The sequence below is a fragment of the Neolamprologus multifasciatus genome, chromosome 1 (assembly GCF_963576455.1).
Source record: "Neolamprologus multifasciatus chromosome 1, fNeoMul1.2, whole genome shotgun sequence".
In the NCBI taxonomy this organism is placed as follows: domain Eukaryota; kingdom Metazoa; phylum Chordata; class Actinopteri; order Cichliformes; family Cichlidae; genus Neolamprologus; species Neolamprologus multifasciatus.
In genome coordinates this window covers 28,267,827-28,281,349 of record NC_140439.1, presented here as the reverse complement: position 1 = coordinate 28,281,349, position 13,523 = coordinate 28,267,827, and the positions used below count along the sequence as shown (strand labels likewise).

Genomic DNA, 13,523 nt, shown 5'->3' with positions numbered 1-13,523 from the left:
TACATTTTAATAGCTTTTTTGTTCTATTTCTATTTATTTATGCTAGTGTCATTCATGATGATTCACTGAACAGCTCAGTTTCCCTGTTGAGCGCCACTTAAGCAGTAAAAGACTGTGACTTGTTGACCTGCACTTGACCCATGATGCAGCCTTCCCTGCTTCCCTTACAACTGTTCATTAAAGGTATCCTCCATGTGTGCTGAGTTTTGTAAACTGGACCATTTTCTCAGTATGTGGGTTGGAAATGCTGTGCAGTTGCCACATAAAGTGGGGCACCCGCTCGTCCTAAGTGTAACACAAGCTTTGCTGTGTCGTTGGGTAGGTGGAGTACCAGTGTGAGGGTTTCCTGGAAAAGAACAAGGACACAGTGAATGAAGAGCAAATCAATGTGATGAAAGCCAGCAAGGTGAGACGCACAAACACCAACAATGAAAATATGTTTTGTTGTATGTAATCAGCCAAATGTAAGCCTGAAAAAAACACATTGGACTTCAAGAACTGTGAAGCATCCACTGACATGTACGTCTGCTGCTCCTGCAGAGATGTGCCACCTGGTCTCTGTGTGGAAAAAATAGAAAGTTGTTTATTGGCCAAACATGCTGTTCAACTTAAAGTATACGGGGGACAGCGCCCTCTACTGATGAAGAGGATAGTGACACTAGCAGAGATAAATTCTCAGTTGTGTAGATTTTTACTTGCATGTGGCACAAAAAGCTAAATGTGTGCCACACATTTATCCTGAATGCAGGATAGACACAAGTTTGACACATATATGTTATAGTAGATACACAGTATATGTTATAGTAGATCACAGCAGCAGCAGTAGTACTCAGCGACCCAGTTTTTTTACACACATAGCTGCAAGTCCAAGTTAGTTAGATCGCAGCTGAATTAACGTCACGTGTGTGTTTGTGTGTGTGTGTGTGTGTGCGTGTTTTGGTCTTGGCTGGAGATCACTGTATAAAACCCTGTTGGGTTAAAAAGGGCCTAAGCCTTTAAATCCTCTTCGCTGTTTTGGCTACACACACACACACACACACACACACACACACACGCACACACGCACGCACACACACACGCACAGAAACACACACGCAGACTTTATTGAAGTGTGTTTGTTTAAAATTCTCACAGTGACCTTCGGCTGGTCCTTTATAGACCTTTTCAGCAAAGCCAGAAGTGGGTAAGAGTTGAAATATAGATATAGTCCGCTCTAACATCTAACAAGACCTTTTCACTCTCACACACAGATTTGTACTCTTATAGTTGCCATGGGAATCAGGGGCATTAAAGCAATTGGGGTTGACCTCTTAATGAGATTTAGTCAAATTAAGGTTCTCTGCCAAGCTTATCCCATCATTCTTAATGTTTCTGTGTGTGCGTGTTTGTTTTTACTGAGCTAATACTTAATATGAATATGAATACATATTTATAATATTGCAATTAACTGAGGATCACGCTGTCTAAAAAACGGCCTTCTATTCATCTGTAATATTGTCTGTATCTGCGTCTAAAACCAGCTCTTAAACCAGCCCTCAACAGCCAGTAAAACTGAAATGATTCATAAACATTTAGCTGCTAGCTGTTTGTGTAGTTTAACACATTAACAGATAAAGTATCATAAAGACTCTGAAGAATCTGCATTTCTGCTTTAGGTCTCTCATCCAGAAATGCACTCCGGCACACTGAATGCCATCTCCTCTCCAATCTTTCAGAAGATTTCAGGCTCTTCAACTCTTAAGCATAAATTCCTAAATTATTATGGCCTGTGTCTTACTCTCTAGTTTTATTGTTTTGTCGGTATTGACAAAGTTTTGATTAAAAGAATTAATGAATTCAAAAATTGGATGTTGTTCTACAACAAAACAGTTGTGAAACGTGTGCGCACAGCATCAGATAAGCAGCGTTTGGGAAAACATCACTTTTTCTTCTTTCTCACTGTGATGGGGAAGCCAGTTTCACGTTACATTTGTTTGCTTTTTTTTTTTTTTTAAAGGTGTCATCTCTTAAACTTTCATTTTCCAAGCAACCCAAATGAGATGTCTTTGCAGGAATTGGGTCTGAATGCAGCCACCTTTCAACCACAGATGTGTTTTATACTGCATGTCTCTGCTGGATGTCAATGAAAATGTTTTCGTTTTGTTTGTTTTTTAAATCATGGTTCCTTCCATCCATTTCAGCTTCATTTGTCTTCCTGGTTTTCTTTTCCTTTCCATTTGAATCATAATTTTGTGTGATTGCTTTGGATGGGGGAAGATTGTGATTTAGAAACTGACCTTTAGGATTTTTTGACATTTGGCTTTCCTTTTTAACCTTTCATTGTGGGGTTTTTTGTTTTTTTTTTGTAATTGTGTCTCCATATGTTGTCCATGTATGTTTGGTTCTGTCCTCATCATGACAACCTTCACTGCCAGCAGAAGGTAAACACAAGCGTTCTTACAACGCTAGTCTGCCTGTAGCTCTTAATTTAGCTCCTTTTTCCTTTGACTTTCCTCCTTCTTTGTCTCTCTCTGTGAGTTAATACACTCTAACAGCACTGAGGAGATTTGAGTTTTGTGTATGCCTTTGTTTGCTGCATGGAAAGCACTAAAGGGGGGATTCAACATTGAAAATAAAGGGATGAAGGAAGGAAAGTATTTTTATCTGAGAGCGAGCAGCACGTAAAGCCTTTTTGGATGTGGCTGTCCTGCTTAATGATGCTGGTTAGAAGCAGCATGGCACTGCAGCGACACATAACACAGCATCCTCCTCATATAACCTTCATGTCATATGGAACATGACATGTTTGTGATATTATTTCATGGCATAATGATGCCGTACACTCATATATGGCCACTGCATACTGTCATATATGACAAAACTTAACCTTTTAATTACATTTGTTTGTAAAGCATTGTAACAACTCTGACTGAATTTAACAAAACTTATTAACAAATCAACCAATCTTTTCGCTCTTCTACTTAAACTCTCAAACTGCGTTCGAGCTGTTTTGTTTTGGTTGTTTTGTCCGTAGAAATTAATTAACTCACTCTGATGTCTCCACACTGCATTTGTAAATTGAAAACATACAAGTCCAATTCCAAAAAAAAGTCGTAAATAAAAAGAGAATGTAATCATTTGCAAATCTCATAAACCCATTTTTTTTAATCAGCCAAAACATATCAAATGTGCCAGTATAAGAAAAAAACAAAGTTTACCACAACGGTCTGTAAGCGTCTGCGAGTCCAGGGTCTTCTTTGGTGTATTTTACACTTAACAATGCTCAAAGTGTTTTCAGTTGGTGAAAGCTCTGGACTGCAGCCAGGCCAGTTCAGCACCAGGACTCTTCTACTACGAAGCCATACTGTTGTAATAACTGTAATATGTGGTTTAGCATAAAATATGCAAGGCCTCCCCTGAAAAAGATATCATCTGCATGGGAGCATATGTTGCTCTAAAATGTGTATAAACCTTTCAGCACTGATGCTGCTAATTTCACTGGCTGTACTGCACCTTCATATTATCAGGGAGTGCTGAAAAAGTCAGATGGCACGTCTCCTTTTTTAGTTCGGACCGCAGACCAGTTTTCCACTTTGCCTCAGCCCATTTCAAATTAGCTTCAGCCCAAAGAAGACAGTGGACTTTATGGATCGTGTTCACATACAGCTTCTTCTTTGCATTATGGAGCTTTATGGATATCGCAGACAGATTTCTGGATGTGTTCCCGAGCCCATGCATTGATTTCATGAGAGAATCGTGCATGATTTTAATGCAGTGCCGCCATAAGCATCCAGTATTGATATTTCTGGCTTTGTTCCTTGTGATTTCTTCAGATTCTCTGAATTACTTGATATTATGTACTGTAGATGATGAGATATTCAGTATCTTATGTTGGGGGCCATTATTCTGAAATTCTTCCAGAATTTGTAGAAGCAGGTTTTGTAGAGTGGTGAGCCTCTGGCCGCTTTTACTTCTGAGAAACACTGCCTCTCTAAGATGCTCATTTTGTTAAATACCTAACCACATTGCTGATCTGATGCCAGTTAACCTGATTGTTATTATCCTCCAGCTGTTTCTTTTTAGTACCACTTTACTGAACAGCCTTTTGCTGCAACGCTTCCAACCTTTTATAGACGTGTTGCTGCCATCAAATTCAAAATGAGCCAATGTTTTTTCACAATATAGTAAAATCTCTCAAATATCTAAACACTTGATACATTTATATGTTCTGTTGTTAGTAAAATATGGGTTTATGAGATTTGCAAACACAGTGTCCAAACATTTTTCGGAAATGGGGTTTTACAGTAAGTCCTCATAGTGATGGTTTTCAGTGTCGCAAAAATAGAGCTGCTGTCCTGCTTTGTAAGCCAGTATGCACTGCACGGTAAGTAAGAAAAATCAGAACGCATGGCATAAGAAAAAAATCATTTGTGATTTGTAGGAGTTGAATTAAAGCCTAATTACTGAAACAAAATGAAATATCAGTAAGTCAGAATTATCTGCAGTGTGTGATGCCATGCACAAATGTAGGAATGATGCATCATTGCAGGCGCCGTGTTCCTCAGGGGGAGCTGGACCTCCTAAAGTACGTTTGTCTATGGAGGCAAAGGCAGAGGCTGTTTGGTTTGTTTTAAATAGTAGACGTGTGTTTACAATATTGGACACTGCTAAATTAGAATGACCCAAATGCTTATGTTAGATATAAGCCTTTGTTTATGAACTTTAAGTCATCTAAAAAGAAGGATTGCTTATTGTGATATATTAAATTAAACATATTTGGGACAGTAAGATTTCAGACAGTAAGATAAGTTCTCACATGTTCAACTTTTATTATCTGTGTTTTTATTTATTTATTTATTTATTTATTATTTCCACTGGGACATTGAAAAGCAGCAGAAAAGCGTGGTATTGTTTATCAAACCACATCACAACCAGTAATCAGAATCCCTGAGCAATATGGCAGCAGCAGAGATGCATCTTATCGTTTAAGATTCATGTCACTATCAGCTGGTAACTATGAGTGGGCTGTTGTTTTTAGTTTGACCTGCTGGTGGAGCTGTTCCAGGACGAGGAAAAGGCAACCAGCCCCACTGGTCAGGTCCAGGGAACCGGGGGCCGCACCCGTCTCAGCATCAAACCCGACAAGAGCCGGGACACGAGCAGCAAAGAGCACAAGAAGACTGTCGGCTGTCAGGTGGCTGTCTCACTCTTAGCTGGACTTGTGTAACTTAGACACTCTGTGTGGTATTTATGTGGGTGTCTGTGGGCATTAGGCGTGGACACGTAAGTTTGTGAATGCGATAACTCCAGAACGAGGTGACGTAAGAGTTTCAAGTTGTTATCATAGGCGTATCTACTAGGAGACTGAGGCGAAGCACAAGCAGTTGCCAGTATTTTATCTTTCTTATGAGTTTATTTTGGGAAATCTGAAGCCTGTTAATTGTGACTTAATGAACTTTAAAGACTTTCATCTGATGATGATGGTGATCCTCTCTTGTAGTTTCGTAACTCTCTACAAAAGCTGATGGACACTTTGAACGCGACCACTCCTCACTACGTACGCTGTATCAAACCCAATGACTTCAAGTTGGCCTTCTCGTGAGTGTCAGCGTTGTTTTATAATCTGCTGTTTTTGTAGGAAGATTTATCTTTTTTTCAAGTTCTCTGTTTAAATTTTAGACACCAGTAACACTGCATGTTTATGCAGTGTTTTATTGTACAAAACTGGGTATACATGATTCACATTGGCTGTGGTTATTCGATATCGGCAGGTTTGATCCCAAACGTGCGGTGCAGCAGCTCAGAGCCTGCGGCGTCCTGGAAACCATCCGGATCTCTGCTGCAGGCTTCCCATCGAGGTACTGATGCACCCCAGCAACACTGTGACTGACTCACACTGTAAACGTCTAATTATTTGTGTGTTCATATAGAAGAAATGTAACATTTGCATAGCAGAAGGCCAGTGCAAGCAGTTGGATCAGCTGAAGTGATGAGATATTCAACTGAATTAACTCACTCAAATAGACATAGACATGGTGAAGAGTCTCAAAAATGCTGTCACTGCTCATCTCACCGTGAGCTTCCCCAGTATGTGCACAGTTCTTACTTTCCCCAGAAAATCCAGGAGATGTGTAGAGGTAATAATAAAGGTGAAAAGGAGTTGAGGAAAGCAAAATCAAAACCAAAACATAGTGTATTGAATAAATTTTTAAGTAAAGAGACGAATATACAACGAACAGCAAAACTTCACACACCCAAAATTGTTTTACATATCAAAATGTAGACAGTTTAGTACCATCTCCCTCAATGTGATGCTCAATGCAAAAAAATTCAAAATAACTTCTTCTTAGATCAAAGAGTCTGCCGACCAAAACTCCAAATACTTGAATCTTTCCAGCTTTTGGTACTTGAAGTATTTCGGAGGAAAATTTGATAAATTGAAAGGATCACATTTTAAGCGCCTGTGTTTGTTTGTCAGATGGACGTATCAGGAGTTCTTCAGCCGTTACCGAGTGCTGATGAAGCAGAAGGACGTCCTCGCTGACAAAAAGTTGACCTGCAAGAACGTTCTGGAGAAATTAGTGCAGGTCAGATAGTTGGTCCCTTGCTTCATTTTACAGTTCTCTGTTATAAAACAACAGATTAAAACAACTTTTAAATCATGATTGAGTTTCGTTTCACCTCTGATCACTGCTTCTTTTGTCCCTCAGGATCAGGATAAATATCAGTTTGGTAAGACTAAGATCTTCTTCAGAGCCGGTCAGGTGGCTTACTTGGAGAAACTGAGGGCAGACAAGCTGCGTGCCGCCTGTATCCGCATCCAAAAAACCATCCGCTGCTGGTTGGCACGCAAGAAGTACCTGCGCAAGCGCAGTGCCGCCATTACCATACAAAGGTTCACCAGAGGATACCAGGCCCGCTGGTGAGAACTGTGGCACTTAACATTTTATCCAGCTAAAAACTAGAGGTGTACAGAATTTGAAATCCTGACTCTTTCTTCTCCTCAGCCTGGCCAAGTTCTTGCGCCGCACTCAGGCAGCCACTTTCATCCAGAAGTACCAGAGGATGTACGTAGAGAGGAAACGCTACAAGCAGAAGCAGGCAGCCGCTCTGGCCATGCAAACCATCCTCAGAGCTTACATGGCCCGGCAGAAGTATCAGGCGGTGAGTCATGAAAACACTCCTGTTTTTAAATGTTATAATCTGTTATTCTATGTTTGCACAGTTTTCAGTAGACAGAAGGAAGTGTAAGTTTTCTAAAAATCACTTTAATGTACTAGTATTTCTTTTCCTCTCTATCACTGCCTTTGTATGTGGCTGTAGCTGTTGCGGGAGCATAAGGCGGTAATCATTCAGAAGCACATTCGTGGCTGGTTGGCCCGGTGCTGGTACAAGCGCTGCCTGGAAGCCATCGTCTACCTGCAGTGCTGCATCCGCAGGATGAGGGCCAAGCGTGAGCTGAAGAAGCTGAAGATTGAGGCTCGCTCAGTCGAACACTTTAAGAAGCTCAACAAAGGCATGGAGAACAAAATCATGCAGCTGCAGAGGAAGATCGACGAGCAGGTGACATGTTGACCTGTCGTGTTATTTATTTATTTATTCATTTATTTTGTTCTCTATGAGGGTTTTTTTTAGTTTAACTTTTATCCTGTACACCCAGACCAAGGAAAACCGGTTGGTCAACGAGAGGCTAGTCGGCCTGGAGAGTTCCTACGCAGTGGAGAGCGAGCGAATGCGCGGCGAGCTGAACCGGTTGCGCGGGGTGGAGGAGGATGCCAAGAACAAAGCCAACCAGGTGTCTTCTCTGCTGGAGGAGTTGGAGAGGCTGAAGAAGGAGCTGAGTGCCACGCAGCAGGAGAAGAAGACCATCGAGGACTGGGCACAAAGTTACAGGGACGAAATGGAGAAAGTAAGACAGGAGCCACTGACGCGTCTCTGTCCACCATGAATATATAGCATCTTCATATTTCTCTTCATTGTCATCCACTTCTTTCTCTTCCTTTATTAATTGCCACATATTTTGGTTGCATACTGAACGCTCGCTTGCTGCGGATGAATTTAATCACATCACTTTCCTTTCGCCACCTCTCTTTCCCCTCCTCTTCCTCATGTCTCTGAGACTACTTCAAAAATCCACATTATTAGTTTGAAACTAGAATCAACAGTGACCCCTTATAAGTAAAGTCCCCGGTAGTCTCCAGGAGAAATATATCTTGTTTATCATAAAACTGTGTGTTCTTTTTTGCTTGACTACACATATTGGCAATTCAGGAGCCAGAGCGAACCGGGGGGAGAGGGGCACATGGTGGGCTCAGAGGGCAGTATTGCCCCAGGGCAGGTGAGCACAGGAGAGTAGTGATTTAGTGAGACAGCTGGTGTGTGTGGTTTTCTCTAGTTTACATTGCTTTGTCTTTCTTTACACTGTTGCCAGTGAAGGCTATTAGACTGAAGACCCAAAGAGTTGTGATAGTTTTGTATTTTTAATATAAAGTACTGTTAGCGGGTTGAGCTACTGTATCAAAGATACATATTTTTGTTATTGTTTTTACTTATGTTTAGTTTCCCTTAGAGTGAAATCCCTCCAAAAATATTGATGTGCTTTTTGCAGGACATAGATTTAGGTTTAAAGGGACGTAAGTGTTGGAAATGTTGCTTTTAGATAGAAAAATAAGCCACACCACTGCACACAGTTGAGTTGACTCCCCTGTTGCAAAGAGACATTGGAGAACAGCACAGTCACCGAGTCAGACTCATTGCAACGCTATCATAACATCTCTCATTACATTTCATTTCATGAGATTATTCTCACAAATCTAAGAGTCTAGTTTAAAACAAATCTCAGCAACAAATGTGTTCTGTAAGAAAGGTTTAATCATTTGTGATGTAAGGATCACATTTGTGTGTTTTTAGATGGTGGCAGAGCTGAAGGATCAGAACGGGCTGCTGAAGAAAGAGAAGGACGACTTGAATCGGTCGATTCAGGAACAGAGTCAGCAGATGACAGGTACGCATCACCGCATACATTTATGTTACATCCAACAGCTCAGTTAATTTCATCTTTGCAAAGTTTGAAACGACTTGTTCTTTATGTTTTACCCCTCAGAGAAAATGACTCGTGCGATAGCAGAGGAGACTCAACAGCTGGAGACCGACCTGAACGAGGAGCGTTCTCGCTACCAGAATCTCCTGAGCGAACACCTTCGCCTCGAGGAGAAATACGACGACCTCAAGGAGATGGCTCTTTCTTCGGTGAGCAACACATTTGCTCATGTACTGCGAACAATGAGCCACATTTCTACACCTTTGTTTAAATGTTAAGCTTCCAGAAAAGGTGAGAACAGCAGAAATACTGACTCTTCATAGACTCTGTGGAAGGCAGATGCTTGGTAGTGTTCAGTGCCTAACTGCACTTTTAATCTGCAAGCGCAGCAGAGTGAGTGCGAGTCAATACTTGTTCAAATTAAAAGGCTTATTTCCTCTTTTGTCTGCAGAACGTCTCGAAGCCTGGCCACAGGAGAACAGATTCTACCCACAGCAGCAACGAATCAGAGTACACGTACAACTCAGAGTACGCCGAGTTGGAAGATGGTACCCGTGGCCGCGAAGTAAGAAAATTAATTGTGATCTGAAGATGGAGTTTCAACCATTAGGGAAACAAATCATTAAAGTTAAAGTGAAGCATAACCCTAACTGGAATACAAGTTAGGCGATGTTTAATATTAGTGTTTGAAAATGTTATTATAGTTGATGTTTATGTGCTTTAAGCATTTGGATTTCAATACGTTTCATGTGGCACATTCGTAATCGTTCTTCTCACATGCAGGATGTGACACGGGGAATCGACACCTCGCTAACTCTCAAGCTGCAGAAACGTGTCACAGAGCTGGAGCAAGACAAGCAGTTGCTGCGCAACGAACTGGAAAACAGAGAGGAGCAGCTGCAGCGGACTAGTGCCATGGTACCTTCACCCATTTTCACTGCACTCACTGAAAAACAGATGATCTAAAACCAAAAGTTGAAAGGTCTGTTAACATTAGGGGTGGGGGAAAAAATCGATACTGTGTAGTATCGTGATATTTTGTTTGCTAATAATGTATTGATACAGGGACAGCAGAAATCGATATTTTGTTACAAAAAAGGTTTTTGTGCTCTGACTTCAGAGCATGTTGATCAGCTCCTTTTTCTGAGCAAGAATCCTGACATTCCTTCACTGTCCAAATGTGTTTAACTTTTTTTTGGCAGCAATAAACATGACAGTTTACTTATTTTAATTTAAGACATGTTTTATTTTAATTAAGTTTAAAACTTTTTTATTCAATGTAAAATTATATTTTGTTTTAATTTACTTTCAAATTCTTCAGTTGCTGAAGGGGCTGCATAGTTTTCATAAATTGCATAGTTCAGAATAGCTATAATTGTACCAGATGGTTGATTCAGTTAAGTTGGACTAGACTGTAATACAAACCGTTCAGTTTGTCAACAATAAAACTAACTGAAATGAGAGAAAGACTGAGTGCGAGACTTTGATATTAGATCAAATTAATATTGATAAAGTTTATGTTTATGTACAGAATCTGAATATCGCAAAACATTTTAAAAAATTGCAATAATATCGTATCGTGTGTTAAGTATTGTTATAATATTGTATCGTGGGATGTATGGTGATTCCCACCTCTAGTTAACATGCAGTTCAGTCAGATAATGGATATTTGAGATGATATAGAATATAATTAGAGCTTGTTCAGGTTCAGGTCTTCCTCAGTACTTATAAAATAACTTTGACTGTTATGGTAAAAAATACAACTCAGACCAAAATCATCTACATGAATATTTATCACTACAGATTAAAAGTATATAAACGTGTTTTCATTTCAGGCTCGTGGGGCTGAGCTGGAGTACGAGTCCCTGAAGGTAAGTAACATAACCATAGGTGTCCTAACCTCCACTCACTCCTCTGAATGACGTCATCAATGCTTCTTATACAGCAAATTAAAACAAAGTCAAATTTTCTGCTCGTATTTCTGACTGTAACTTCATCTTTCAGCGTCAGGAGCTCGAGTCAGAGAACAAGAAGCTGAAACATGACCTGGTGGAGATGAGGAAAAGTCTGCTCGGTAACGCTGCTACAGGTGCCGGTGCTCCGGGCTCTCCAGCTTACAAGGTGCTCCTGGAACAGCTCAACGCCTCCTGTGAGGAACTGGAGGTCCGCAAGGAGGAGGTGCTAATTCTGCGCTCCCAGCTGGTCAGTCAGAAGGAGGCTGTGCACCACAAGGTAGAGACAGCACTTGATATTCTTTATTTTGTTCACATTCAATTAGAGAAAAACAAAAAGGGGTCTTGTGTTTGGCATGTTGTCATGTTTTACAAGGTCTCATAACTGTGAAGGTGGATGAAATGCTGCTTTTTTACATCCACCTTCTCATATTTGTGTGTTTTCATCTCTGTCTACATTTGTTGTTGTTGTTGTTGTTGTTGTTAGTAAGCAGATAACAAAAAAATTGGTCAACTCTATTGACCCAAAGAATTTTTTTCTAATTTTAATTTATAACTCTTGTTGTGTTTAAAACTAAAACTTTATTGAGCTTAGGATCGTAAAACGAGTCTTTATTTATTCGACACGTGAACTCTTTTTGGGGATAAAATCATTGTTCACACTGCGTATTGACAATGCTTCAACCTGTCCATCGTGCCTAACTGCCCCGTCTCCACCTTCTCTCCTCCATTCATGCTTCCCCACAGGATGAGAAGGTACAGTTGAAAAATGGCATCAACCACAAGTATTTTGACATGTTTTTTCATGGTCTGTGCTGTGTATGAAACATCCTCAGGCATCTCAGTGAAACACAGAATTACAGCATTTATTCTGGTTTCCATTTACAGCGAGGACGCTATCAGCAATGAAAAACAACATAAAACAACTGCTTTCCTGATTCAGTTGTCTTTTATTGTCTTTTATTCTGCATTAGTTTAACTTTGTGGAATGAAGAGATGCGACTCGCTGCCATTGTCTGCTTTCACACACTCAGTGAAACACATTAAGTCCTGTTCTCTTGAAGCTGTGTGAAAATTTGTAACCTAAATTGAAGACTAAAGTAGAAAGGTCAAAGAAGTTACTGATATTTCCGTGTGGAGCAAGTATGACTGGTTATAAAATGTTGTAATACAAAGTTAAGTAAGTGAGTAAGAATCTGAAAATAAGTGAGAAATGTAGCTTAATATTGGATAGACCCTCAATGGCCACTTTGTTAGGTACAAAGATGTTTAACTGCTTGTTAATCAAATATCCAACCGACCGCATTACAGCAGCTCAGTGCCTTTAGGGGTGTAGACATAGTCAAGACAGCCTGCTTAATTTTAAGGTGATATGCGTAAATTTACTAGTGAAAATACTTTATACTTTATTTTAATACCTAATTAAGTATAATACTTTATTAATCCCAGAGGAAATTATGTTCAGGAAATTCTGAATTTGGTGTAAAATAACAGGAAAGCATGTACCCATTGTACCTTGTATCAACAGTTCAGGCTGGTGGTGGTTTGGGAAATATATTCTCTTGACACACTTTAGGCCCTTTAGTACCACTTGTGCATCATTTAAATGTGTGGCCAGTGAATCTGTGATCAGTATAGATGTGCTAAAAAGCAATAGATTAAGTAGACATAAGTGATAGATTTTAAAATTTCATATTTGGCTACAGTTACATGTGTAGAATTAGTGGAGCGTTATATAATATATAAATATTTACCTGAATATCATGGATATCTGACTGAAGCATAGAGGTTCTGCTTTTAAACATTAATATAAATTTAGAGTTTAAGCCACCCTTAACTCTAACTGTTCAATACAACATAATGAGGTGTAAACAGATCTAAATCACTTTAATATCAGATCAAGTTCAGATTTATGAGGAGACTGGGGCTCATCTGACACCAAGCAGTATTTATGTGTATTTATTTATAACTCAAATTAAAGGATACAATACTATAATTACAAAATTAAAAGAAAGGAAAAGAACAGATAATTAAAAGAAGTAAAATTAGAGAGTCAAGACATAAGTCATATTTATAATCAGACACTGTCTTCACCTGTGTTTTGTACATTTGTCTTGTCCTTTGTCTTTGTGTGTGTGTGTGTGTGTGTCTGTGTGTGTGTTGTACTTCAGTATGAAAGCTCCCTGCAAGTTGAAATTGTGGTTTTTGAATAATATGAGTGTGTCATGAATACTTGAACAAAATTGATTGAAGGTTATTTCAGATGTTTTTTTTTTTTAAAAAAAAAGGCGATAACCGCAGTACTGTAGATGCAAATATTATATGTATTAGGTGAATGGTTCTTAGTCATGTATCCCAAAAAACATCAAAACTTTTGATCACAAGTGATAAGTATTGTTTCTCTATTGTCTCTTCGCTTATTTCCAGGAGACCATGACGGAGCCTTCAGTGTATAAAGATGACGTGTCCAAACTGAAGGACGACGAAGTCAAGCAAGCTTACGTAGGCCTCAAAGACACCAACAGGTACTTTTCTTCCTCACCTCCATGTCT

The 13,523-nt window shown here is 39.6% G+C and overlaps 1 protein-coding gene across 3 annotated transcripts in view; it reads left to right on the top strand.

The window, feature by feature from the left end:
* The window catches only part of myo5aa (myosin VAa), a 67,831-nt gene that overhangs the window by 37,190 nt on the left and 17,118 nt on the right, over positions 1-13,523 (top strand). For all 3 annotated transcript variants that reach the window (XM_085154738.1, XM_085154733.1, XM_085154746.1), the window contains exons 14-29: positions 323-406; positions 5,018-5,173; positions 5,480-5,577; positions 5,751-5,837; positions 6,458-6,566; positions 6,690-6,901; positions 6,987-7,143; positions 7,303-7,542; positions 7,640-7,888; positions 8,890-8,983; positions 9,083-9,228; positions 9,471-9,584; positions 9,803-9,937; positions 10,855-10,890; positions 11,024-11,251; positions 13,399-13,496. In XM_085154738.1, coding sequence (XP_085010864.1) covers positions 323-406; positions 5,018-5,173; positions 5,480-5,577; positions 5,751-5,837; positions 6,458-6,566; positions 6,690-6,901; positions 6,987-7,143; positions 7,303-7,542; positions 7,640-7,888; positions 8,890-8,983; positions 9,083-9,228; positions 9,471-9,584; positions 9,803-9,937; positions 10,855-10,890; positions 11,024-11,251; positions 13,399-13,496 — 2,243 coding nt within the window. The remainder of the gene's footprint in view (positions 1-322; positions 407-5,017; positions 5,174-5,479; positions 5,578-5,750; positions 5,838-6,457; positions 6,567-6,689; positions 6,902-6,986; positions 7,144-7,302; positions 7,543-7,639; positions 7,889-8,889; positions 8,984-9,082; positions 9,229-9,470; positions 9,585-9,802; positions 9,938-10,854; positions 10,891-11,023; positions 11,252-13,398; positions 13,497-13,523) is intronic.